The sequence below is a fragment of the Syngnathoides biaculeatus genome, chromosome 11 (genome assembly GCF_019802595.1).
Source record: "Syngnathoides biaculeatus isolate LvHL_M chromosome 11, ASM1980259v1, whole genome shotgun sequence".
NCBI classification, from domain to species: domain Eukaryota; kingdom Metazoa; phylum Chordata; class Actinopteri; order Syngnathiformes; family Syngnathidae; genus Syngnathoides; species Syngnathoides biaculeatus.
The window spans coordinates 28,774,514-28,800,346 of record NC_084650.1 but is presented as its reverse complement, the minus strand read 5'-3'; the positions used below and the strand labels follow the sequence as shown (position 1 = coordinate 28,800,346).

At 40.2% G+C, this 25,833-nt stretch overlaps 2 protein-coding genes across 2 annotated transcripts; one reads left to right on the top strand and one right to left on the bottom strand.

Annotated features, from left to right (window-relative positions):
* Positions 1-2,507: 2,507 nt before the first annotated feature.
* btk (Bruton agammaglobulinemia tyrosine kinase) lies at positions 2,508-20,432 on the bottom strand. The gene is made up of 18 exons (XM_061834650.1): positions 19,992-20,432; positions 16,513-16,672; positions 13,661-13,765; positions 13,337-13,418; positions 13,065-13,190; positions 12,142-12,194; positions 10,842-11,029; positions 10,718-10,780; positions 10,546-10,600; positions 9,460-9,563; positions 9,061-9,188; positions 8,865-8,936; positions 4,860-5,031; positions 4,540-4,759; positions 4,398-4,462; positions 3,526-3,644; positions 3,065-3,222; positions 2,508-2,811 (listed from the first exon to the last, which is right to left on the bottom strand). Exons 2-18 carry the CDS (start codon positions 16,651-16,653, stop codon positions 2,740-2,742), a joined length of 1,923 nt encoding a protein of 640 aa, XP_061690634.1. The 5' UTR covers positions 16,654-16,672; positions 19,992-20,432; the 3' UTR covers positions 2,508-2,739.
* A 16-nt stretch (positions 20,433-20,448) lies between these two features.
* rpl36a (ribosomal protein L36A) lies at positions 20,449-25,722 on the top strand. Its single transcript, XM_061834653.1, has 5 exons — positions 20,449-20,569; positions 21,065-21,170; positions 21,663-21,730; positions 21,890-22,012; positions 25,639-25,722. Exons 1-5 carry the CDS (start codon positions 20,567-20,569, stop codon positions 25,657-25,659), a joined length of 321 nt encoding a protein of 106 aa, XP_061690637.1. The 5' UTR covers positions 20,449-20,566; the 3' UTR covers positions 25,660-25,722.
* Positions 25,723-25,833: the final 111 nt, after the last annotated feature.

Below are 25,833 nucleotides of genomic sequence, written 5' to 3'. Positions count from 1 at the left end.
ATGGAAGCTCCATCCTCAGCACCCCTCTACCAATACACTCACTCTCTCGCATCTGGACATCTAAATCTGCTCTCTCGAACCTTGTCTCCAAAACATCCAACTTTGGCTGTCCCTCTAATGAGCTCATTTCTAATCCTATCTAACCTGCTCCATCCAAGCGAGAACCTCAGCATCTTATTTTCTGCTACCTCAAATTCTGCTTCCTGTTGTTTCTTCAGCGCCACCGTCTCTAATCCGTACATCATGGCCGGCCTCACCACTGTTTTACAAACTTTGCCCTTCAGCCTGGCAGATACTCTTCTGTCACATAACACACCAGACACCTTTCGCCAACTGTTCCATCCCGCTTGGACATGTTTCTTCACTTCCTTACCACACTCACCATTGCTCTTTATTGTTGACCCTAAATATTTGAAGTCGTCCACCCTCACTATCTCTCCTCCCTGGACCTTCACTGTTCCCCCTCCACCCCTTTTATTCATGCACATATATGGATGGATTACATACATCGGCGTAAAATGTGGTTGTGTTCTTCCCAGTATTGCATTTCAACGTAACGTAAGAGAACTCACTGCACAACATTTTCCTTTGCAATGTCAATTTGTAGCCTCACTGACTTGGATGATGATGCACTTTTTGTGGGATTGCGTAAGAGACAATGATACATTTATATTTGTCCATTGTTGTTTGAGTTTTGGAAGGATTTTGAAAAACAGTGTATGAAAAAATGGACATGCCATCACAGTTCATCATCATTAGATTTGTCTGAAATAATGAAGTCTTCATCCTTTGTCATGAACCTTGACAAATTTTGCTGAGAAAATAACAATTTCCAAATCCCTTCCAAATTTTTAAATATTTTCATCAGAGTTAAATTAACGCACAAATATTTAGAAATCAGCAAATAAAAGCAAAGTACTTTTATGCCACGATACCTTGGTGATCTTTCATTAATTGAATTTGTATTAATAAGTGTGTGCTTATACACTCTACGATGTACAGTATCTTGTGTTACTGTGATGTTTATGCATTCTATTAGATACCAATTGCCTGCATATGTATGACGTAGGGTGGTATGCTGGCTCAGCTGGAAAGCGTTGGGCTCACAGTTCTGAGGTCCCCAAGTTCAATACCAGACCCGCTTGTGTGGAGTTTGCATATTCTCCCCATGCATGCCTGCGTGGGTTTCCTCCGGCCACTCCAGTTTCCTCCCACATCACAAAAACTTGCAACATTAATTGGACACTCTAAATTGCCCCTAGGTGTGATTGCGAGTGTGGCTATTTGTCTATATGCGTCGTGCCATTGGCTGGCAATCAGTTCAGAGTGTACCCTGCCTCCTGCCCATTGACTGCTGGGAGAGGCTCCAGCACTTCTATAACCCTCGTGAGGATAAGCGGTGAAGAAAATGCATGGATGATGATTGTATCTTTATGGCTAACTTTAAATAATGGAAAAAAATAATTGAAGAACAGAGGTATAGAGCTCGTGCACGGCGCCATATTGCCAGTCAAACCAATCTGATTGGCAGTGGTGGAGTCGTTGAACCAGAGCAGATTTTTCAAATTGCCCGAGAACTGTTGTTCTGTTGGTTGTCACAATCGACGAGACAGTTCTTCAAAGATATCAAAAAATACCATCTGAAAAGATTGATGGATTTCGGTGCCCAATGAAATACCCACGCCTGTGTAGCCATCATTTCATTTCAGGTAGGAATTATTATTCTCAATCTCAAATTATCAAGAAGTATTTATAATACCAAATTGACTCATTTGAGAACAATGCGTTTAAAAAAAAAAAAAAAATTGTCACAGAGAGGTTTACGGAGGTAGGCGTGTGGCAGCAATACGCTTCTGCATACGGAGTTGAGATTTTTTTCCCAATCACAGTTTCATGAATGCGAGTTTGTGTAAAATCAGGGGTCATTTATTTAAATATTGGTATTTGTGTTGAAAAAATCTGAGGGGCTCCATCACTATGTGGGTTTTATTCTTGATTGAGAACAGATCCAGCAACGAAGTATTTGTATGCATCCAGACTTTTCTACACTTTCAAACTTTTCTGTGTAAATCTCGACGACTTACTCACCAGATACATGTGTGGATCCAGTTGTCCAAGACAAGCGGAAGCAAATTAACAGTCCAATTTCTTATCGGGGAAAATGTCGACTTCGCCATTAAATATGGGTCCTCTATGCCAAGTGTCTCTCATTTTTCCACGTACCTTCATTTATTGTCACCTTCTAAATGTTAACGGTATCAGACAAAACTCTGGGTGTTGTGCTATAAGACATATTTTCATTTTGTCTCAATGGAATTAACTTGCAACAATGCTTTTTTTGACCGGCAATATGACGTCACGTGATTTTATGACGTAGGTGGATGAGCTCATTAGCATTTACAAGAGAATTTAGTATAATTCTTCCCAGCATTGCAGCTGTACAATACAGGAAGGAAGTGCGTACATAAACAAAATAACTACAAATAAAGTACAGTATATAGAATATACTATATTACTAGTATTTATTGAAAAGTCTGATACATAACTTTTATTTGTACTATTAGATAAACCTTTAAAAATCACGTTTCTACGTGAACATTAGAATACTTTCAATAAAACAAAATATTACTACATGATATTATTGTTGAATGAGCTATTTATAAACCATTTTCCAAATGGTGTAACATTGAAACACAATTTAAAGTTTGGATCCACTTTTGAGGTGGACGCTGTTGCGGTCTACTGGAGTTCATACAGCAAATCCTGAACCGTGAATGCCAGCTCCTGGAATGTGGGTCTCTCTTCAGCCTTCTAAAATGAACAAAACATAAAAATAACATGTCAAACAGCATACCTGATTATTATAATTTACTACTACTACTATTACAAATGTATTACTTTGTGCAGTAAATGAATAGATTAATGTTATGGATACATTTCAATCAATGGACAATATCATAAATTACTATACGAATATACTGTACTGTACTAACCACTAGAACACCATGCTGCCACGCAAATTATTATGAATCCAACATTTGTACAACATTTGATTTGTACTCACGTCGAGCCAGCACGATGACATGATGCTGTAGACCTTCTCACACGCCAGCTGAGGACGGTACAGTCGGAGGCCTTGGGACACCTGAGACACGATTTCGTTGTTGTTAAGACGGTCGTACGGGAGTCTCCCCAACGTGTAGACCTCCCACATCAGCACACCTGGGAAGGCACGGACACAAAAATGTCAAGTGAGACCGACTCGGTGCCAGGAGAACTAGCTAATCCAAGACTGTAGGGACAGGAGTAATAAGTCAATAGTGTGGCAAATATGGCTCATGCTGCCTCTAGGCCAGAGTCAGCCGGGATTGGCCCCGGCATGACCATGATCTGACTGAGGCGAAGAGGTTCAGAAAATGGAAGGATGGACAAAGAAATAAATACAAAAAATGAATATGCATTTTCCCTGCCCATGGGAAGTCGTCAGAGGTTGCGCATAACAATCCTTTCTATATAACTCCAGACCGTAAGCCCAGATGTCCGACTTGCTGCTGAATCTGCAGTAGAGGAGAACTTCAGGGGGAGACCAGCGGACAGGGAACTTGGAGCCTGCTGAACTTGTGTACTCATCATCAAGGACGTACCTGAAGATGAAGAATGTTAGTTGTACATTGTTATTATTGTTGTTGTTATCAGTGCATTTGGTATTAGGACCTTCATTTGGGACTTGGGACCAATCAAGATCATTTAAAAAAAGCCAAGATAAGAACACATAACTGTGCCACGTACATCATCAAGAGTAGTAGTAGTTCAGAATCTATATTAATCTAATGAAAAAAAATTGCAACGACCTCTCGGTGCCACAAAATAACAAATCACTTCAACTTAGTTGGTTGGTATCAAGATCTCACCATATGGGACCGAAACAATATTTTCATAATAGAAACGGCTATGGCCAGAGCACAAAAACAGGTGACTTTTTCATCACATATCAGTGTATTTGCGAACTGAATGACGAACTGTGAATACTATGTGCGGGGTGGCGTGAGGTTGTGACCAATTACAGGATGGAAAAACGCTGATGTTATTTTGGATTAGCTTGCTGGCCCTGTGCAGTGAATTTGCCATTGCTTACAAAGTTGAAGTTACCATTGGCCAGCACTACTGATTCTAATGGGATAAACAAATCTAACATCCACATCCACATAAAAAAGGAGCGCAGCCAAGGAAACACTTCAAATTAGGGAGAGACGACTTTTGGGAATGAATTAATGTAACTCCATTGAGCAAATATTAGAAATTTGGGTATAAATGTAGGTCGGTGTTGCTGATAGTGTTTTGGGCAACAGCCGGCCGGCACTGACTGTTATTGGTTTGCTCAACTGGCACGATTCTACCTTGACAGGCCAAAGTCCGCCACTTTGACTGTGCCGTTGCCATCGACCAAGCAGTTCCTGGCAGCCTGGGGAGAAAATGAATTCACATTAAATTCAAATATCCACTGAAGCTCCTCACATGATGTAATCTGTGCCCTCTCACCAGATCCCTGTGGATGTACTGCTTGGACTCCAGGTAAGCCATGCCCTCGGAGACGTCCTTGCACATCTCCAGAAGCTGCACGGAGGTCGGGTGCTGCCTGAGGCTCTCCCTGAGGTAGGTGAGTAGGCAGCCATTGGAGAGGAACTCGGTGACAATGTAGATGCTGCTCTGCTTGGTGCACACCCCGTACAGCTGCACCAGGTTCTCGTGGTGGAGCATCCTAGTTTGGAACGAGGGGATCGTGATCTGAATCCTACGCCGGCGGAAGCGGCCTCATCGCTCAGGCCATTCCATATTAAGACTGACTGACTGCGCCTCACATCATGATCTTGGCTTCCTCTATGAAGTCGTCCTCTGACATGGCCCCGGCTTTAATCATCTTGATCGCCACATCGTGCTGGCCCTTCCACTTTCCGTACTGCACCACTCCGAATTGACCCGTACCAAGGACCCGAATGAAGGTGAGGTAGGAGGGGTCGATCTCCCACATGCCTGCAGAACACATGTGTTCTTTATGTTGTGTCAATTCTTAATTAGACCCAAACTGATTTGAACGACGTTTTCTCCAAGATTTTATTTACGGTGTACTCTATTTGTTGTCGTCTCACCTCCTGCCTTTATGGTCTTACTATATTTGGGGGAGTGCAGTTTTTAAACCACCCACATTCCCAAGATGTTCAGTATCTAAAATATAATATAATTACATTATGTTTCTTTCATTCATAATTTTTTATTGTTGTATCTATTCAACTATCCATCTAGCTACGTACTGTAGCTAGATCTAGCCATCTACGGATCTTTTTTTAAAAAAATAATTACTGTAAAAACTCAATTTACAAGAAAACAAAATGGACAGATAATATAGTCATAACACTATGCACAAAAGGGTAAACTAGAGGAGTAAATAAAACATTAACTAAAGATCCTAAAATAACAGCTGTCACCGCTTTTTTGTTTTTATTGAAATATGGAACTCATGTAGTGTCGGGTTTCCTTAAATAAAGGTTTTAAGTGACTAAATAAGGATTTGTTAATGTGAAATCTATAATTATTTAAGACTTATTTGGTTTTGTTGCTATCATCATTGAAGAACTGCCAAAAATGATGTTTTCAAACAAAGAGTGAGTTAGCTTTCCAGATCATTAACTGTTTTGCTAATTAGTGGCATTGTCATTTGTACTTCTGCTTTTCAGCTCCTGGCTCTTTTGGTGGTTGCATATGACTCGAAGAAAACTACATGCTCTACATGTGATTTCTGTCGTGCATGACACAGAGACAGTTTGTCCTAGTGGGGTTGCCATAGTTTAGTGTGGCAACCGACAGGCGCAAGCAGAGAAGGATCGAACACCGATCAGGTCAGAACAACTAATTTTGGAAACACTTTTGACAAAGCTTTCAACAGGAATAGACAGCCTTTGTGGAGAGGGAGGGTTCTGCTGTGTCTAAATTCACAGATGGGGAGAATGCCAAAGCATTCGTACTTGATGTTGTCGATAATGATTTTGACAACTTCGCATAAAGACATTATAATCAAACATATCTTTGTCGGCATGAATTGTTTGCCATCGTACCAGCATGACGGCGAATCAAATTGAATTACGTTCGCGATTAATGGATGAAAGTCTCAACACCTGCATGAAGCTTAATCTAACGACGTATGAAACTGACTATAAAGCCATCAGCAAAACCATGCAGCACCAGAATTGGCATTAATGGTAAGAAGTACTTTTGTCATCATTGGTTAGCAACAGCGTAACAATGTTAGATTTACAGTGAAGAAAATGAGTATTTGAACACCCTACTATATTGCAAGTTCTCCCACTTAGAAATCATGGAGGGGTCTGAAATTTTCATCGCAGGTGCATGTCCACTGTGAGAGAGATAATCTAAAAAGAAAAATCCAGAAATCAAAATGTCTGATTTTTTTTTAACAATTTATATGTGTGATACAGCTGCCAATAAGTATTTGAACACCTGTGTATCAGCTAGAATTCTGACCCTCAAAGACCTCTTAGGCCGCCTTTAAAAGTCCACCTCCACTCCATGGATTATCCTGAATCAGATGTACCTGTGTGAGGTCGTTAGCTGCATAAAGACACTTGTCCACCCGATACAATCAGTAAGACTCAAAACTGTACCATGGCCAAGACCAAAGAGCTGTCCAAAGACACCAGAGACAAAATTGTACAACTCCACATGGGTGGAAAGGGCTACGGAGAAATTGCCAAGCAGCAAGGTGAAAAAAGGTCCACTGTTGGAACAATCATTAGAAAATAGAAGAAGCTAAACATGACGGTCAATCTCAATTGGAGTGGTGCTCCATGCAAGAGATCACATCGTGAGGTCTCAATGATCCTTAGAAAGGTGAGGAATCAGCCCAGGACTACACAACAGGACTTGGTCAATGACCTGAAAAGAGCTGGGACCACCGTTTCCAAATTGACCGTTGGTAAAACACTAAGATGTCATGGTTTGAAATCATGCATGCCACGGAAGGTTCCCCTGCTTAAACCATCACATGTCAAGGCCCGTCTTAAGTTTGCTAGTGACAATTTGGATGATACAGAGGAGTCATGGGAGAATATGTTGTGGTCAGAAGAGACCAAAATGGAACTTTTTGGTCATAATTCCATTAATCATCCCATCACAAGAACACCATCCGTACTGTGAAGCATGGGGGTGGTAGCATCATGCTTTGGGGGTGTTTTTCTGCACAAAGGACAGGATGGCTGCACTGTATTAAGGAGAGGATGACCGCGGCCATGAATTGTGAGATTTTGGGGAGCAACCTCTTTCTATCAGTCAGAGCATTGAAGATGGGTCGTGGGTTGGTCTTTCAACATGACAATGACCCGAAGCACTCACCCAGGAAAACCAAGGAGTGGCTCCATAAGAAGCATATCAAGGTTCTGGCGTGGCCTAGCCAATCTCTAGACCTAAACCTAATAGAAAATCTTTGGAGGGAGCTGAAACTCTGTGTTTCTCAGCGACAGCCCAGAAATCTGCATGATCTAGAGAAGATCTGTGTGGAGGAGTGGGCCAAAATCCCTCCTGTAGTGTGTGCAAAACTGATGAACAGCTACAGGAAATGTTTGATCTCTGTAATTTCAAACAAAGGTTACGTACCAAGTATTAACATTGGTTTTCCCAGGTCTTCAAATACTTACTTGCAGCTGTATCACACAAATAAATCCTTAAAAAAATCATAAATTGTGATTTCTGGGTTTTTATTTTTAGATTATCTCTCTCACAGTGGGCATGCACCTACGATGAAAATTTCATCAAAATATTTGGCCTTTATGGCTCTCTCAGTTGAAAAGGTTCCCGACCCCTGGTCTAGTGAAAGGACAAACTCAGGAGAAGATGCACCAGAAAAAGAGATGACAGTGGGCTTCCGCAGACTGTCAGAGAGAAGAATGAAGACTCAAGCAGAGCTCCAGAAAGAGTGAAATGAGCCTGAGCCAATGTAGGAAGCGTCTCAACTGAGCCAAGGAGAGGAAGGACTGGACTGTTGGCCAGTGATGCAAGGTCCTGTTTTCCGATGAAAGTTTTTCAAGGGTTTGAAGGAAGGCAGGTGAAGAACAGAACCCAAGCTCCTTGAGATCCAGTGTCAAACACCCCCAATCAGCCATGATTTGCAGTGGAATGTCCAGTCCAGGTCTGTAATCCAAGATCATCGCAGCAGCCTCCCAGAATGTTTTAGAAGATTTGATGATTCCTTCTGCTGAGGATCTGTATGGAGATGCAGATTTCCTCTTCCAGCAGGATGTGGCCCTCACATATACCGGAAGAAGCACCAAAACCGGGTTTGATGGCCATTGTCATCACAGTCCTTGACTGCCCAGGCAACACGTTGGATCTGAACCTCGTTGAGAATCTATCGGGTGTAATCAAGAGGAAAATGAGGGGCACCAGATCCCAAAAACAAAGAACTGACAAGCATCAAGGAAATCTGGGCTCCCAGGCAATGCCACAGGGGGATTGACGATCGACGCAGCGATTAAAGCAAACGCATTCCCAACTAAGTATTGAAGATTAACATATTCTTTTGAAAGTACCATATTTTGATTGATTTAATGTGACGCTAATTTCTTTTTTTCCCCCTCTGACAAACGTTGAGAAACTAATGGTGATTTCTTCACAGAATTAAAATTTTTCGAATTACTGATTTTGTGGGTTTTATGAGCAGGGAGCTCAAATGAAACGAAAACTAAACCTATACTAGAAATTGTTTACATTGTGAGCCCTGAATTTATAATCTATGAATGTTTTTGAAAGGGTCTGTATACTGTATTGTATTTTAGTGGTCCCTCAATGTCACTTACCATAGCCAAGACCTGCTGTAGATGGAGGCCGTGCCCGATTGGACACGATATACTTCAGCCTGCTAAACATACCTAGTGATGGAGAGGAGATGACGGTATTTCATACAGTACAATCAATCTTAATGTGGACCAATAAGAATAATGTGCATTTAATAATGATGCCTCATATTCATCTCATATTTATGAAATAATGAACCTGCGGCATTGTGCTGATGGTAGTTGATGAGCTCTGGGATGGTGTTGAAGTTGTGCTTCTCAGCCAAGTAGAACTGTCCCTGCATGGTGGTGCAGATGTTGTAATGTTTACAGCTGCCGCCAGTTTCTCTGTGCAGGAGAGGACGAAAGGAAACGATCCCAGGATGCATGTGGTTATCGTGTTATTATCATGATGATGATGATGATGATGATGATGATGGTAGTTCTTCTTATCCACAGAGCAGTTGGAATCAGGCATATAACAATAAAGTTTTGCATAATCATTTTACATATGACCCCCATCCACTGGTTTGGTTATATGTCTTTTTTGGTACATCCAGGGGATACATGATATTGTACTGTCAATAGTGTATTGTGCAGTAGAGTAAAACAAACTCACCCGCCTCCCTTACTCAACACAGACACTGTGCCCTTACTGAACAGAGACACCGTGTACTTCCCTGGCTTGCTGGAGTCTCGCACCAGGAAGCCTCCATCTTTATTCTGAAGGCACAGAAAGTGAGACAACCCAAATACGTTATCAATAACTTTGGCGGATGACCAGTCCAGGGTGTACCCCTCCTCTTGACCAAAGTCAGATGGAACAGGCTCCAGCTCACCTGTGACGCAAGTGAAGTCAAAATAAATTCATGGATGGATTTGTTTATACTGTATGTGACTTGCAATTGGCCTTAACGCCAGCACGTTGGGCCATTAAAGTGACAACATACTCACTGCAACAAGTCAAACACGAGGCCACGTTCTACTTACAGTATACCTTCTGTGCTTGTGCGAGGAGTATTACTCATCCATCCTCACTGTTCCTTATTTTAAAAAAAGGTAACTGGAAAACTATACGTAGCCAAGATATAAAAATGTAAACAAAGCATAATTGTCAGCCTCACGATGTTTGTTGAGTTGTAGGTGGTACTGATATTGACAAGCTTTGGCCTTTTGAGAAAAGGGCAAAGGCGCAAGATAAGCAGAAGCCAGTCCTTTGCCGTTTATTTACTTTCGTCACTTTACTTTATTTTATCTTTTTATCTTGAGTGGTGATTCGCTAGCTAACAGCCAATCTGAGTGATCAGTGTCTCCAACAACCAACACCCATACGACATATCGAATCAGGCCAAAACTTCCCACCGACCCCCACCAGCTGCTCCGTCATGCTGCCGTTGTGCGCTACAACTGGAAGACAGTGTGCAACGATGCCGGACCAATGACTGCTGACGCTGGACTGGTCTTCTGAGGCCTAAAGTCAGCTGGGAAAGACCCCATCTGACCCACAATCCTAATAAGGATAAGCACTATAGAGAGTGGAGGTCCCCCCCCCCCCCCCACACACACACACAACATTAGTGCCCATTTCAGTTTTTAAAAGTCCAGTGAGTGAGGGCCACTTGAAAAATGCATGGGAAAAAAAATCTGATCATCAATATAATGATGAGCATTAGACTCAATGTTTTGTGAGCGTTTTGAGTTTTACCTCAGTCTTGAGTAGCTTCTCTGCCTGGCTGCGGTTAGTATTCTTGCAGTACCAACTTTGAAAGAAAAAAGAAACAGTAGTTGTCTGCAATATTCAAAGGAATTTCACATTTTTTGACACAACTCGAAATAAACGATTACATCAGGACAAGTATACTCGTGTTGATACTCACTCATATCTGTCTAAGCCGTTCCCAACTTCCACCACATAGGTACTGGGTATGTAACCCTCATTTCTGCAAAATAAAGCCACATTTTTAAGCATGGCACCCAACTTCAAAGGATGGTCTCACCCACCCGTATTTGTCCCTGGCTCTCCACCAGTTGGGGTCGGCCATGTCCAGGATGATGTATTCTTCATCCTTCTTTAGCTCCAGGTCGTGTGACATGAGGGCCGGGTGGTTGTACTGAGCTACAACACTCTTCCCCGCGCAGGGATTGTCAAACTCGGGAAGCTGCGGAGGCAACCGCCGGCCAGGCTTCTCCTTTCAAAATACGCATAGTTATCTCAGTCAAACATAAAAAAAAAATGAAGACAGTCTCGTTATGTCCTGGATTTTCACCTATAACATCTGGGACTGGAATATATCCCCGCAATGACTGGACATTCATGATACGGAAAAGTTGTCGGTTTGGAATTGATTTGTTTTTTTTTTTTTTTTTTGCTATTAAACACAAGAAACTGTTTCCTCCCCAAATACTCGAGTCAAAAATTATATGATACACTTGTTTTTAACCCTTCAGGCAGGAAGGTACAACATACCTAGTTTGGAATAGATTCGTTTCATTTTTCTTTTTATCATTCAATGCAGTAAAATGATTCTGCCTGTTGTTACTAGGAAGTAGCCGTTAACAGAAAAGCAAACACATAGATGGAAAATGGGTTAGTTTCGAAGTATTATGATTATTTATTTCCCACTTCTACTCATAAAATCAAATTTCCCCACGTGACAGAAATATTTGCTTGTTTTAATAATACCGGTTTCTTTTTAACCATAGAGATCATGATGGAATAATTCCTTTGCCACAATTTTATTGTTTTGTTGACTTACATCATCAACTGTGAAGTAAGAAATAGGATGCTTCACAATCACAATATTCTGCAATTAGTTTTTCTTTCTCTTTTCCGTTTGAGTAACATTGCAACTGTCTCGCATCATCCCAGAATTAGAAATGGTCTTACATCACCCTCGGTAAACCAGGAAGTCACCTGTTAATTGAGAAACGAATGTAAAAGCAAACACAAAAAGACTGATCTGCATTTTTTTTTCACTTTTATGAGAGACATTTATTTGCGCTTTTAGCCCTTTTGAGTGATATTGGAACCATTCCCCAGCCAGAATGAAAAAATGGTTGTCTACTGTGGCTTAAACCAGGATATAAGGTAGCCTGGTAGTCTGGTCATATTGTGTCATCTTCCATAAACACACAAAGTAGAGTGTAAGTTGGTTTTGTGTGTGTAGTTTTTGTGTTAAGATTTTTTTTTTTTAAGGCAAGCATTTCTGCTCAGGGAAAACATTTAATTTTAAGAAAGTAGCTCAAAGGTGTACACTGTACTTTTAAAAAATCTGTTACAAATTGTCAAACGTGTACTTACCTCAGAGGGAGTCGGGGGCAGTGGTTTGCGGGATCCCCTCCGACTCGTGAACCCTGTTGAGGACACGGAAAAAGGTGCTCAATTGCATTTCTCAAGCTTTATTGAGCCAAGACACAATTTAAAAATAGAAAAATATCATGGTACACCACCAAATATAAACATTACAAAAAGTACATGTACTGAAATTTTAAAAAAGGTCACAATTTTCTCACAATCTTTCTTGCTGTGAAATCTGGGACTATTTACTTGGACACAAAGCTATCAGTACGACTGGCAACAGGTGGATGCATTTATAGATTACGAGGAGCTTCTGCCATATTGTAAAAAAAATGTTTAATTGTTCTGTCTGTCACAATAGGTCAATGGCACAGAGACCAATGATGCATTGTTAAACAAATACATTTTGGTGTAATGCATGCAAGCTCTACCTGGGTGAAGCTACGGTAGTAAAACCTCACTCCTCAGATACTTTAAAGGAGGGTACTGGCTGGATGGATGGATGCTTTCAGTTGAGTGGTTAGTGCACTTGACTTCCAACCAGTGGCACCGTAGGCTTGAGCCCAGTTGCAGCAAGCACAGTCACACTCACAATCACACCTAGGGGCAATTTAGAGTGTCCAATTGATGCACGTTTATGTGAGGAAACCGGAGTGACTGTAGAAAACCCAAGCAGGCATGGGGAGAACATGCAAACCCCACACAGGCAGAGCCGGAATTTGAACCCCGGTCCTCAGAACTGTGAGGCCAACGATCTAACTAGTTTCCACCATCCCGCCACATTCGGACTAATTAAATGAAAATCAATTTAGGATGATCTCTCGAAGCATTCTAACAGTGGTCGGGAATCACTGCATTAGAGGAATCTCACACCCCCCCCCAAAAAAAAAAAAAAAAAAAAAAAAAAACGTGTGACTCATCCTCACCATTTTTGCTATCCAGAACCTTACATCCCATCGCCTGCTTGGCTTCCTGCTGGCAGCACAGCCAAATTCCGTCGATCCAGAAACACGGGTGGTACTTTTGCATCAGGTCCTTGTTAGTCTGCACCACTACATGCACACACACACACACACACACACCACACACACACACACACACACACACACACACACACACACACAGAGGAAATTTGCATGTGCGCACACTTCCTCCACAAAGTAATGATAATGGTGATTATATCAGTTTGCATGCTAACATTCTTTCAGCTTCTTTATCCACTGAGCCCGAACATCCTCTGTTTTTGCAAAGATGTACAATGGCCCTTCGTCGTAAATTATCTAAAAAAAAAAAAAAAAGCACTATTAGTTTTCATTCTGCATTTGAACTCATGCCTCACACTCTTGCTTCCTGTGTGGTTAATTGGAGAAGGCCAGTCTACACCTGTAACCTCCACAAAAGCCCAAACATCTGGTCTGTTGCTTTCACTTCTTGGACTAATGCAGAATATTCACTTTTAAAACGAGGGCTGCTTGTTACCTCGACAATTGTCTTCCAATGTGACGCAATCAATGAAGTCTACCTGGAATGCAAACATGCGCTCCTGTGGGCTGTTGGACTCCGTCTGCACTGTTTCCACACACTTGATCTTGTCCAGATCCACCGACCCCCTCAGGCCTTTTCGCTTCTGTGTGACGGACGGGGAAAAGTACAACGTCCTGATTTGAAAAAGATGTCAACAACGTTTAAATGTTCGTCAAGTGGTGAAGTGGTTGACCCGAATCGTGTAGGGTTAGCCCTTTTCTCCCCCTTAACTAACCAACAGTCTTGATGACTTTGAGAGCTCACACTTTTCTTTGTAAATGTTGTTTTTATTATCTTGATCTGACAACTACTTGGAAAGTGAAAGAGGGATTAAATTAACAACCGGCCACTTGCTCTCAAAATTGAAATTGTTAAATAATCCCAATTTTTAATCAATGTACTTTTAGGATTAGGATTACTTGTTTCTCTCTGTAATGTAACAGAATGCAGTTCCATTTTTGGTGTATCCCGATAACTTAACGTCTTTACATGTATTCTGTTATTCCTGAAGCCTGTTCGACAATCAAAAGCTTGGTGAATCACTACTAGTACTAGCAGTGATGGTGGCAAAGTGTCACAAAGTGAATTTTTGCCATTTTGAGTCACAAGCAAAGTCCGATGTGACTTTTCCTGGGAAAGTAATCAGATTACAGTTATTCCTTAATGACATCAATTTACTTTTGAATCATCCCTCTTTCTCACTAAACTCAAATTTGTGGCTGACTCAAAACGAAAAGCTGGCTAAAGATTTTGATATCAATCACACAGACAACTCATAACTCAAGAAACTCAATCAAGTGATTGGGAACTGATGGTGTGTGTGTGTTTTCTGTGCGCCCAGTTTTCCAATACACACAAACACACAAACTGCTTATCCTCATGAAGGTCCTGAAAGTGTTGGAGCCTATCCCAGCTGTCATTGGGCGGTGGGGGGGTACACCCTGAACTGGTTGCCAGCCAATCGCAGCGCACATCGAGACAAACAGCCACACTTACAATCACACCTTGGGGTCATTTAGAGTGTCCAATTAATGTTGCATGTTTTTGGGATGTGGGAGGAAACTGGAGTGCCCGGAGGAAACCCACACAGGCACGGGGAGAACATGCAAACTCCACACAGGCGGGGCCAGGTTTTGAACCTCAGAACTGTGAGGCCAACGTTCTACAACTGTGCCACCATGCCGCCCCACTAAAACCAATAAAATGTAAAAGTTATTTATTGTTTTGTGTGAATAACACCATTCTGTGACTTGTACGGCATATACTACCAAGAAATGGTTTCGTTTCATCTTTTTTTTTCATGGGCACCATTAAATCACGCATGTAAATATGATGTGACGTGGGATGCTGTATAAGTAGTTGTCTTCAATTAATAGTGGACATGGGAGAGACATGATTGATGTGGTCATTCGGTTCATAAAAAACTTCATCCATCCATTTTCTGTATCGCTTATCCTCACTAGTGTCACGTGCACGTTGGACCCTACCCTAACTATCTTCGGGCGAGAGGCAAGGTACACAATGAGCTGGTTGCCAGCCAAAGGCAACTCCTGCAGTCATTGTAGCTACAAAAGCACATAAAATAGTTTTTATCCCCCAAAAGGATGCAATTTTCACAACTTTCAAAAGCTCTATTTATTTTGATATGACATGAGTGTTAACAATTGCATATATCTTTGTTCAGTTCACAAATGACACCAGGGTGAAATGGTACGCTCTTGTTAAAAAGTGATTTTTCTGCTATCAAGCAAGCAATGCGTGAGTGGGGAACGTCTTTACTGTACTTGTACACTTGTGTGCTTGAGTGAGCACAGGCAGCGTGGTATTGCAGGCCTTGTTATCATGTAATAGATTGACTCGTGTATGTGATGAAATACAGTATCTGTAATTCATCATGTATGAGGTTCGTCATTACTATAATTCCATTCTGTATATCTGCGATTCGCATTACAGATATTGACAATTGGATTATGACTTTCCTTAACCCCAATTTGAGATATCTACTGTGCAGATCTGATTAGTCATAATTGCAGTTCAATATATCTCTAATTCATCTCAATTCAAGGTATCGATTTGTCCATTTTTGGCTATCCAAAATCAAGTTTTGAAGTCAGAATGTAGACGGAACCAAAAAACTCTGTAACTAAAATTTGACTTGTTGAAATCAAATTGTAGATATTGCAGACATGAATTATGGTAGTCATCATTTTAATTGTAGGTCTCGATAATGCACAACTAGATATCTGGAATTGAATTGGGAGATATCTGTAATTTCCGTGACCCTTGTGGGGATAAGCACCTTAGAAAATGGATGGATATCTGTAAGGATGAGCCCCATATACAATGAAAGGCAAAAGAAACATAATTTCTCCTAGACAAAATGACGTTACAGATATCTGCAATACAGTTTTCACTAGGTGAACTTGAATTACAGATATCGCTTTCTGCCGTTCCGACTAGTCAAAATTCGGATGCAGATACATTATGGATGTGAAAGAAAGTTTTGTCTATTTTAAAATGCAATTACAATTTGCCAAAATGACATTGTTGATATTTGCAATGTTAATTTTGGATAGTCAAAGTTATCTTTTAATTGTTAAGAAAGTCTGCCCTTGGGTGGTTGATACAGACAGAGAATCTACATGCATTGTGCACAGTAAAAATTCAAAAGTGAATAAAATCAACCCGCCGAATTGGCTGGTGGGAATGTTTCTGGCCATTGCTGGCAGGTGTTTGGTAACTTAGCCCGACCTACTCTTATGCTAAACTTGACCTACTAGTGAGGACAAACGACCTTAAACTGGATAACAAGGATACGGAATTAATCCTCAAATGGCTGGCCATACTCACCCCTTTGTCGACGTCGTAGTCGTAGTAGGAGAGTTTGTCCCGTGTGAGGATGAACAATCTTTCCTTGTAGTTCAAGGGTGAAGTTTTCCTCCTCTGCTGCGAGCGCTTTATGAAAATCTCTTCCAAAATGCTATCACACATGGTTCACGCCGACGTTAATCTACAATGAAAGATCAACAGATTGAGTGTGTCGCCACTGTACAGTGTATTATTCTGTAATTTGTTGTGTAAATTCAGTTTAACGGTTAATCAGATACTGGGAACTGGGCCTTTTATCGCACCATCAATGTGAACACTTCCTTGTATCGCTGATCTGTGCGGTCATTTACCACAAGCTTCCATGCAAACGCGGAGCACCACTCTTTATTTTATTGCTCGTCAAACATGATTAGCGACAATTTCTTTTGAGTGTTGTTTATTTTCATGAAGCCATGTCTTTTGTGTACTCTATTATTCCTGTATGTTCAGTATACGTTATACGGTATGTATACATTATGGCAAATGGCAATATGTGGGTAAATTGGATCTCATGCTAAAAAAAATAACAGCTGGCAGAAGTCCTCATGCGCAGACACAAAAAAGTGTTATAAAAAGAAAAAAAACTGGGAAAAGTAAACTTGCTGACTCAACATCTTTATTTAAATGATAGGCAAACTGAGGTAGTCTAACTTGAGGCCTCAAGACGCTCTCGGTGTCTTTGAGTGGTGGTTTGAAAGTCAACAAAATACTGATTATTTAGTTATATCATATAATTTTAAAAAGCCCATACCAATTATTGGGCCAATAAAACAAACATAAAAGCAATTATTACTCCTTACAAAGTTAGCTTTGGGCCAATTAAAAGCTGTCATAAGATTCTAATGTATTATCACATAAATTGCATCCATAAATTATTGTTTTTCTTTAGGAAGAAAGTTGTATTTCTTTTGAGAATATATATATATATATATATATATATATATATGTATTTATTTATTTATTTATTTTTTTTAATCCGGCACCTTTTGCAGTATGAAAGGCTGCGTGTGTTTAAATATGAAAGGCAGTTGACTCACAATGACTCCAAAACACAGACAGATTGATGGGGAAGTTGCATCAGGCTTGTAGGGGAGTCGCTTCAACACAGATCCAATCTGTCACGAATGCTTATCTGTAGCATCAGCTTCATGACAGCTTTTTATACTTTTGTATGCTATAGAGTTACCCACATTGTAATGCTTCTTTGGGGGCTTCTTAATACTTCATTGCTTGTTTTCCTCCCAAACTGTTCACCGGGGGCCATTTTAAGAATCTCCTTAGAGGGCCATGCTAAATTTACGGGGGGGGGGGGGGGGGGGGGATATGCAACCATTGAACAAATCTATACAGTGAACCCCGGCCTAGTTGCACTTAAACATATGGGGGGTTTTTTTTTTGTTTTTTTGTGAAACCTATCACTACCAATGCGCAGAAAAACTCTTCCATTCATGTATTTTTGTGCTCTTCTGTTATTCCCAAAAATGCCACAAAAGGCTGTCAAGACCCCTGCTGAGAGGAGAGTAGTTACTAATATCAAGGAAGTATTTTTAAAGAGATGTACTATAGCTTTTAATATGCAAGTAAGATACTTTAAGTTTAGCCTGGGTTGTTTGTGGAAGTTATGGAGACTCTTGGCCAATTACGCATACAGTTTCAGTGCATTTTTTTTTGCACTGAAATCCACAATCATAGCTATTTTGGGCGATAGATGAGATTCCCACCTATACAGGTCGCCAGCCAATTGCAGGGCACATGGAGACAGACTTAAACAATTTTTCTAAATTATAGTTTGTGGCACATTTACTGTACATCTTAAACTATCCCTATCCTCCATTAAGTATCAGATGTTAACTCAATTATCATACATTGTGAACATTTCTCTCTCTCTCTCTCTCTCTCTCTCTCTCTCTCTCTCTCTCTCTCTCTGTCACATACGAAAGACAAAATTTACGTGACTGGCATAAATCCTGCACAATACGTTGCGTAACTGTACAGAGGCTCGTTGAACTCGGTGTTGCTAATTTCCTGAACCAGTGCAGCTCATCTAAAAGAGGGATGACTGTCTGCGCTGTTCGTGTGATCACAGCAGACTTAAATCCAGTCCAATCAAAGCAGCTCCTCTCATTCCCTTTCAACGGAATGCACTGCAAGTGCACTGGCAGTCTTTGACTTGGGAGAAAAAGGAACTGATTTGCTCAGGTCCAGGGGAGGTTGAAGCATGCAAAGTACATTTGTATGGACCCACAAGCTAGAACTCCAAAGGTGGATGATATAAAGTAGATCAGTAATATCTACTCTGGAAGTGGGCACTTAGAAAATGCATCCGCTGCCACCCCGTCAGCCATTCTAAATAAATAAATAAATAAATAATGCTTTCAATTAATACAATTCTAGAATGTCTCAGAGAGTTTCTTGCCATTTGATCACACACAGTACAGTATTTATGAATGAATTGCATCTGACATCCATTTCACATGCACAAAGAGCTCAGAATCTGTCTGGGTGTGCCCCCATGAAACTCACAAAAATTGCGTTACAGCAGACTACTTAGATAGGGTCCCAGCGGGCGTACGTCTGAGCTCGTACACCCAAGTAGTTAATATAAACCAAACAATAGGATAAATACAACAGAACACAAAAATATCAAATAAAATGGGAAACAATATGGGAAATGTTTAAGTGACTAGACGGTCCTAGATGCTCACACATACACGTGTATTAATAATATCGAACAACCAACAAATTACAAAACTAAAACAAAAACCATCAATCAAGGAGGAATTGGGATACATTTTAAGCTGATCTAAAAACAAAAATATGGCCCACGATGTAATTCTAAAGACAACGAAAACCTGAAAGCAACTGTTAAAAAAAAGCCCAAATATAATAAATATTATTAATAAGCCCTTATTCAACTAATTGTAAATTTAATATAGTGCTCAGAGGACTTAAACAATGTGGATATATGATTTATGCAGAAGGAAATCATTCACTGTACTTTGTACTACATTTGTTTTTGCTTTTGCAAAACATACATGCCTGCATATTAGCATAACTTATGTTGTTTCGCAGGAACCTTTTCTTTCTTGATGCTTCCTGAGAGATAAGTGTGTAACGAGCCTGTGTGTCAGCATGCCTGACTGTGACAAAATTGTCAATTGTTTAACTCATCCATCTGTAATGTGAGTAGAAGTACTTTCTATTGAGAAACATAATGTATCTTTGAATAACATTACTGCATTTCTGCACGCAGTAGCATGTCCCACAAGTACATTCCTAACCAAGTACTGTAAATACAGGCATGATATACTGTAGATAGATAGATAGATAGATAGATAGATAGATAGATAGATAGATAGATAGATAGATAGATAGATAGATAGATAGATAGATAGATAGATAGATAGATAGATAGATCATATAATTTCCTATTTTTTGAACAAAAGAGCCATGTGACTTACCCAGGCATCAGATGACCAACTGCTGGTGTTGTTTGAAAGGGGTGCTGTGTGAAGTTTTAGTCTTCCATGTAAAATGCTTGTGTGTGTGCGTCGTCTGTGATGTGCGAAAAAAAAAAACCCGCACACTCACAGAGGAACTCGCACTTCCCCATTTGTCCTCTCTCTCTTGGTCTCTCTTTTCATACCAGCCCTCGAGACAGTTTTGTGTGACAAGTGAAACATTAACACAGTATTACATTCGTGTGTCGTTTACACGAGACAGCGGACTTAAGTGGTTTATTGAAACTAATGCTACTTGAAAAGATATTTAAAAATGTAATTTTTAAGAGTCCGAGTTATTTGTTATCACGCTGTTAGAATGTGTTAAATATAGTATTTACATTTAAGATGTAATACGTTACACTCGTTGAAAAGCGTTTTGTCACTTCCAATGTATCCTGTGGATGTGTGGGGGTGTGTGTCCTCCGGTTAATGTTGGACCCTAGGGGGCAGTGTAGTTCATCTCCACCGTGCTGTGCTTTAACAAGTACTTCCGGATACAAACTTCCTCTTTTGCTCTACGTCGGGACGCAAACATGGTACGAAACTAATCCACGGATAGACTTAGAAGAATCGACGTCAATCTCACAATTAAATAAACCATCGATGGGGCTCGGTGGTTCACATCAGTGAATGATGATTTCGTACTCGCAACCATGTCACGATTTGCCATTTATCTTGAGTTATCGGACAAGAAGTGGTCTTTTGCTTACGTTGCCCTGTTGGCTAGCTGTTAGCGTTTTTTTTTTTTTTCTAGTTTAGCCGGCCTTTCAATTGTTAAATGTGACTTGATTATTTTTTTCTGGAAATTATTACATGGGTATGCCAGCATAAATGCATAAATTGAATTCAGAGTAGAAGTATTTCAATGTCAACCAGATAGCATACGCAAATAATGGTGCTGTTTGTGAATTTGTCAAAGGCGTGCTTATGATCTGCCTACGTGTACAATTGAAAACTATAACACATTTAAGTTTCAATATCTGCACCGGTTGTGTCACAATGTTGACTGTGTGTGGTCGCGATGTACTTAGGTGAACGTCCCGAAAACCCGCAGGACGTACTGCAAGAAGTGCAAAAAGCACCAACCCCACAAAGTTACCCAGTACAAGAAGGGCAAGGATTCCCTCTATGCTCAGGGTAAGTAGCTTGTTTATACGTTTTATTTCGGCTGTGCCTACGCTGCATGCCTCAAGTCACTTTCCTTTCCAGTGTAGGCAATAGCGTCAGGTAAGATGTTGTCACGCTGTAATACATCATGGGCATAAGTAGCATTTCTTAGCTATGCGTTTCTTGTTTGCAACTCCAAAGATTCATTGAGCTCATATCACACAGTTCATATTTTTTTTCATTCAAATTAAGCATGATGAGCAGCACTTCACATTGCAAAGTGGGGAAAAAACTTCAAATGTGACTGCATTTTTACATTTTTCTGCTGTACGGCAAGAGGAAAGTAGAGTATATTCAGAGCTTGCAAAAACGTTAGGTGCAGTAGATGTCACCTGTAAGATGAAAGAAAATAACCATTAACTATATTAAAAAGCAATGTTTGTATATACACACACACTCAAGTCCTGGGCTGGTTGGTGGGAAATGAAGAAAAAAAAAGGCTAAGGAATATGTGTCTTTCAGGCAAGAGGAGATACGACAGGAAGCAGAGCGGCTATGGTGGTCAGACCAAGCCCATCTTCCGTAAAAAGGTGAGCTTAACGTCAAATCATTGCCAAGGTCTGCTGTGCCTGTCTGAGTGCACCCACACACAATAAAGATCTTGTTTCCTGGCAAAGAAAACACAATTTGATAGGCAAACTTTTCTGTGCCCGAGTCGATATCCTCACACATACTGACTTTTTTTCTAGGCTAAGACAACAAAGAAGATTGTGCTGAGGCTTGAGTGCATGGAGGCCAACTGCAGATCCAAGAGAATGTTGGCCATCAAGCGCTGTAAGCACTTTGAGTTGGGCGGTGACAAGAAGAGAAAGGTAGGTTTTTGAGCTCGTCTTGGTAACTGGTTCTACGTTTGTCTAAATTTATACTTAAAGGTTTCAAAGCTCAAGTGGTACATGCACTTTCACAACAGTAATTCCCATAGGAAAGTAGTAAATGTCAAACTATACATCATAACACCTTTACGATCACTGCATTAATATTGAAGTGTCTGCACGACGACAGTTACCCAGAGTAGTAATTTTCAACTGCTGGGTCAGGACCCGAAAATAGGTCACCATAGACCCCGTTTTGGTGGTGGTTTAACAAAATCTTTATCTGACATCACGAGTACGTAAGTAGTACAGAAATGAGAAAAAGGTACAAGTCTTCGGAGTTGTCAACCTTACTGAAGTTCAGACTAAAAGTCCCTTCGTCACAAAGTGAGAGAGACGAAACAAAATAATGTCCAGCTGCACGTTATACGCACATGTAGAACATGTTAAGCACCCAGGGCCAAGTGTTACGAACAACATGATTGGGATAGCTAAAGCCACAACAATAAAGCCTGTGAAAGTTGTAGAACTAATAGTTCATGTATATGAAATACATCAAATTTCCAACACAATGGTTTGCAAACCGCAGGTACAAAAGTTGCCTTTAGTCCTGTTCTGATTTTTTTTCTGGTACAGTGCAGCAGTACAGTAAGTTCCCGCACAGAACATAGTAGAAGTAACATGACAAGATTCCCCAAAATAAAAGTGTCAAAGTGAAAAGTCACATTGGTTTTCAGAGACTGATGATGTGTGGAATAGATGCACCGAAGGGAGTCAAACATACTTAGGGAGTGACAGCTTATACAAAGAAAAGTCACATTAGGAGGCTCAACTTCAAAATTCAATGGTTATTGTAGACTCTAATAAAAAAATAAGTATACAAGTCAACTAACCCCTTGTGATTAGTGATATGTCCCAGCTGAACGTGGACCTCGACTACAGAGGGATATTAGTTTGACAGGCGGCACTGCAATGTCCACTAGTATCAAATTATCCACGAAGCCATGTTGTCTCGGGTGGCAAATTTACATTTTAAGTGTTGATTTAATTGGAAAATCACTTATGAAACTTATATAGTGCAAATGGAATATTATTCCTCAAAAGAGCAGTGTGGGCAGTAGAATGTTATGCATTAGTCATCTTTTTTTTTTTTTTTTTTTCCATGAACTCGTGTAGGAATTAAGAGCATTTCAAGTTCTTTGATTTTATTGTATTTATAAATGTACTATATTTTCAGTGATGAAAGTCCTCCGGAAATTGAGGAAAAATTGCCTAAAATTAATCCGGATATTAGTTGACAACATTGGACGAACATGCATTTGAGTTCGTTGTTTTGCTTTTTACGAGCGTAGCCATGTTGAGGCACTAACACTAGTAACAGTAACGCCTCTCCCCTCGCATTCTTTCAAGACGTCGTTTATTTTGTGTGGTTTTGACATTAATTTACGTGTTTATTTCATAAATGTTGACTAAATAAGGCTGCTTCAAAAAACAACCGGTATTCACCCAGAAACAGGAAATGCAAGTTAACCGTATGGAGCATGTACGAAAGCGCATGCTCAGAACTGCTTCACGTAATGCGAGCGCATTTACGCCGAAAGACATCAAAATCATGAGCCATGTCAAAGGAAATTCAGTTACACCAGGCAGGGGTGCTCTTTGCGTAAAAAAAACAGACTATCATCCACCTCGTCGCTTGATTCAAGTTTGGCCAATACGTCGAGTGCATGCACATAAAGCCGGCCTCCTATTTACGGCAAAACCCTGTGGTGCGTGTGTACCCCCCCCACACACACACACACACACACACACACAACAATACATCGCGTTTGCCGACAAGAATGTTCCAATATATTGCTAGCTTGTTGCCACTAACGGCGATTATGTTGAACTAAACTTTCAGCATTTTCAAAACATTGCGAGTATAGACCGTTCGTGTTTATTCCTTGACAGGCCAGTGCATTTAACTTATTCAGATAAAGTTTGCCAGATCAATTTATTGATGAAAATTTTTAAGTACCGTTTATCATGATCTACTATCAGTTGAAATTGGAAATGATCATTTCTGAGTTTTAAATTTTAGTTTTCTGTTTTAGTTGTGTATTTATTTTTTCTAATTTACAGTTATGTCATATTAATCCAGTAAGTTATTTTAAGGCCATCTCTAATCACACCTGCAACTTTATATCCGAGCATGACTGACCACACCCGTACATGTTTCAAATGTGAGTGACTGTGTATCAAAATATTAAAGGCAACTGGTTATCCTATTGGTGTTGCTAAATCTATATCTAAGATAGTGAGCAATGTGGTCGAGTAATAGTAATTACTACAGATCAACTTCTTTAACATGTTTTGCTGTATGGTGTAGAAATTCTAAGATATATTTTCGTGTATATTCTATATCTATAATATGTATCATGTGGGGAAAAGGATAATTTTACATGCCTTTTTACTGAATAGTTCACTTAATTCATTTGTCTTGAGATAAGATGGCATATTTTAATGACAAATGTGACTTTGTACTATCCAGTGATAGGGGAATGAGGGGCAAAAAAATCTGGGCTTGGCCATTGGGAACTCCTGCCCAATTTTTTGGGGGGTCAGGACTTATAAATTTTACTTTCAATTTTTGTCTGGATTTTGTTCACAGATATCGCCAGAATGCACCAGTCATCCATTTTTTTTTTTCAAAAGTTTCCGGTGGGGTTGGGGGGGGGGGGGTTACCCCAGACTCCCTCGTGCTCGCATTTGTATTTTCATGAAAGTCCACTTTCATCTCTATATTTTAAATTCCACCGAGCTGGGGGCTACTTGTCACGTGTAAAGTAGGAAAGTGACAAATGTTGCTTATTATAGCTCTAGCCACTATTTCACAAGATGAAAAGTACAGCTCAGCCTTTGCTAGCAAAGTAAACCTTTGAACGGACATGTAAAAATACACCCTATATGTGTATTTAGAGCCTATTTTGAACAAAAAAATCATTTTCTGTGAGAATGTGTCATGGTTTCGCAACGATTGGGAAATGCAGGTTCCAGGATGACACTTAGACCACTGACCCAGAGGCTTTTTAAGTTTTTACTTGAGTTACCGGTTGTGTGATGCAGTGATGTATTTGTATTATCCATATTGTACTGAGTAACCACTCCTTTTCAGCTCTTACCATATTTGGTGTGCTATTAGTGGTACCTTATGTTCGATTTAGGAGGTACGTGCATATTCGGTTGCTCAAAATGTTGGTGCACCAATAATGGAATAATGGCAAGTTATTACTCCAGAATAAAATCTGAGAAAGCACGTTTTTGCATAATGATGAAAGTTCAAAAGAATTCATGGAGAGGCAACAAGATAAGTGGAATTCAAACTTGGAATTACTCAGTTTAAAAATGGGAATGTAAAATAAAGCTTGTTTCTCATGCCTCATTGTCCAAATGTCAAGTAAGATGACGTCAGTGAAGTGACTTAGCCCTTTGAATGTCCCCCGCCCCTGCCTCCCCACTTGCTGCATCTTCTGCATCGCATTGCTCCATTGACATTGTATTTGAGCAGTTAAAATAAACCTTTTTTTTTGGGGGGGGTTAATCTCATTTATCCCTTCCTGACACATCTTGTATTCTCTCAACAGGGCCAGGTCATCCAGTTCTAAGATGTGGTCCACTCTCCTGGGTGAAGTTGTCACAATTTTCAATAAATGTTCAGATTTACCATACCTCTGTCTCTTTTGTGATGCTCAATATAAAAAAATTGATAGTGACTTTCATTGAAATGACAAGTTGGCAACCTAAAATGGCACACCATCGCAATCTTTTGTTTGGATTAT

What these genes read in the sequence shown, in the direction of transcription:
- btk (XM_061834650.1), bottom strand. Translation starts at nt 16,653, where the DNA reads ATGTGTGATAGCATTTTGGAAGAGATTTTCATAAAGCGCTCGCAGCAG. An exon ending in AGAAGCTACTCAAGACTGAG is followed by an intron (nt 9,564 to 10,545) that starts GTAAAACTCAAA and finishes CTGTGCCTTCAG; the next exon opens with AATAAAGATGGAGGCTTCCT. An exon ending in GAGGAAGCCAAGATCATGAT is followed by an intron (nt 4,760 to 4,859) that starts GTGAGGCGCAGT and finishes GTTCCAAACTAG; the next exon opens with GATGCTCCACCACGAGAACC.
- rpl36a (XM_061834653.1), top strand. An exon ending in GGATTCCCTCTATGCTCAGG is followed by an intron (nt 21,171 to 21,662) that starts GTAAGTAGCTTG and finishes TGTGTCTTTCAG; the next exon opens with GCAAGAGGAGATACGACAGG. An exon ending in GCGGTGACAAGAAGAGAAAG is followed by an intron (nt 22,013 to 25,638) that starts GTAGGTTTTTGA and finishes TTCTCTCAACAG; the next exon opens with GGCCAGGTCATCCAGTTCTA.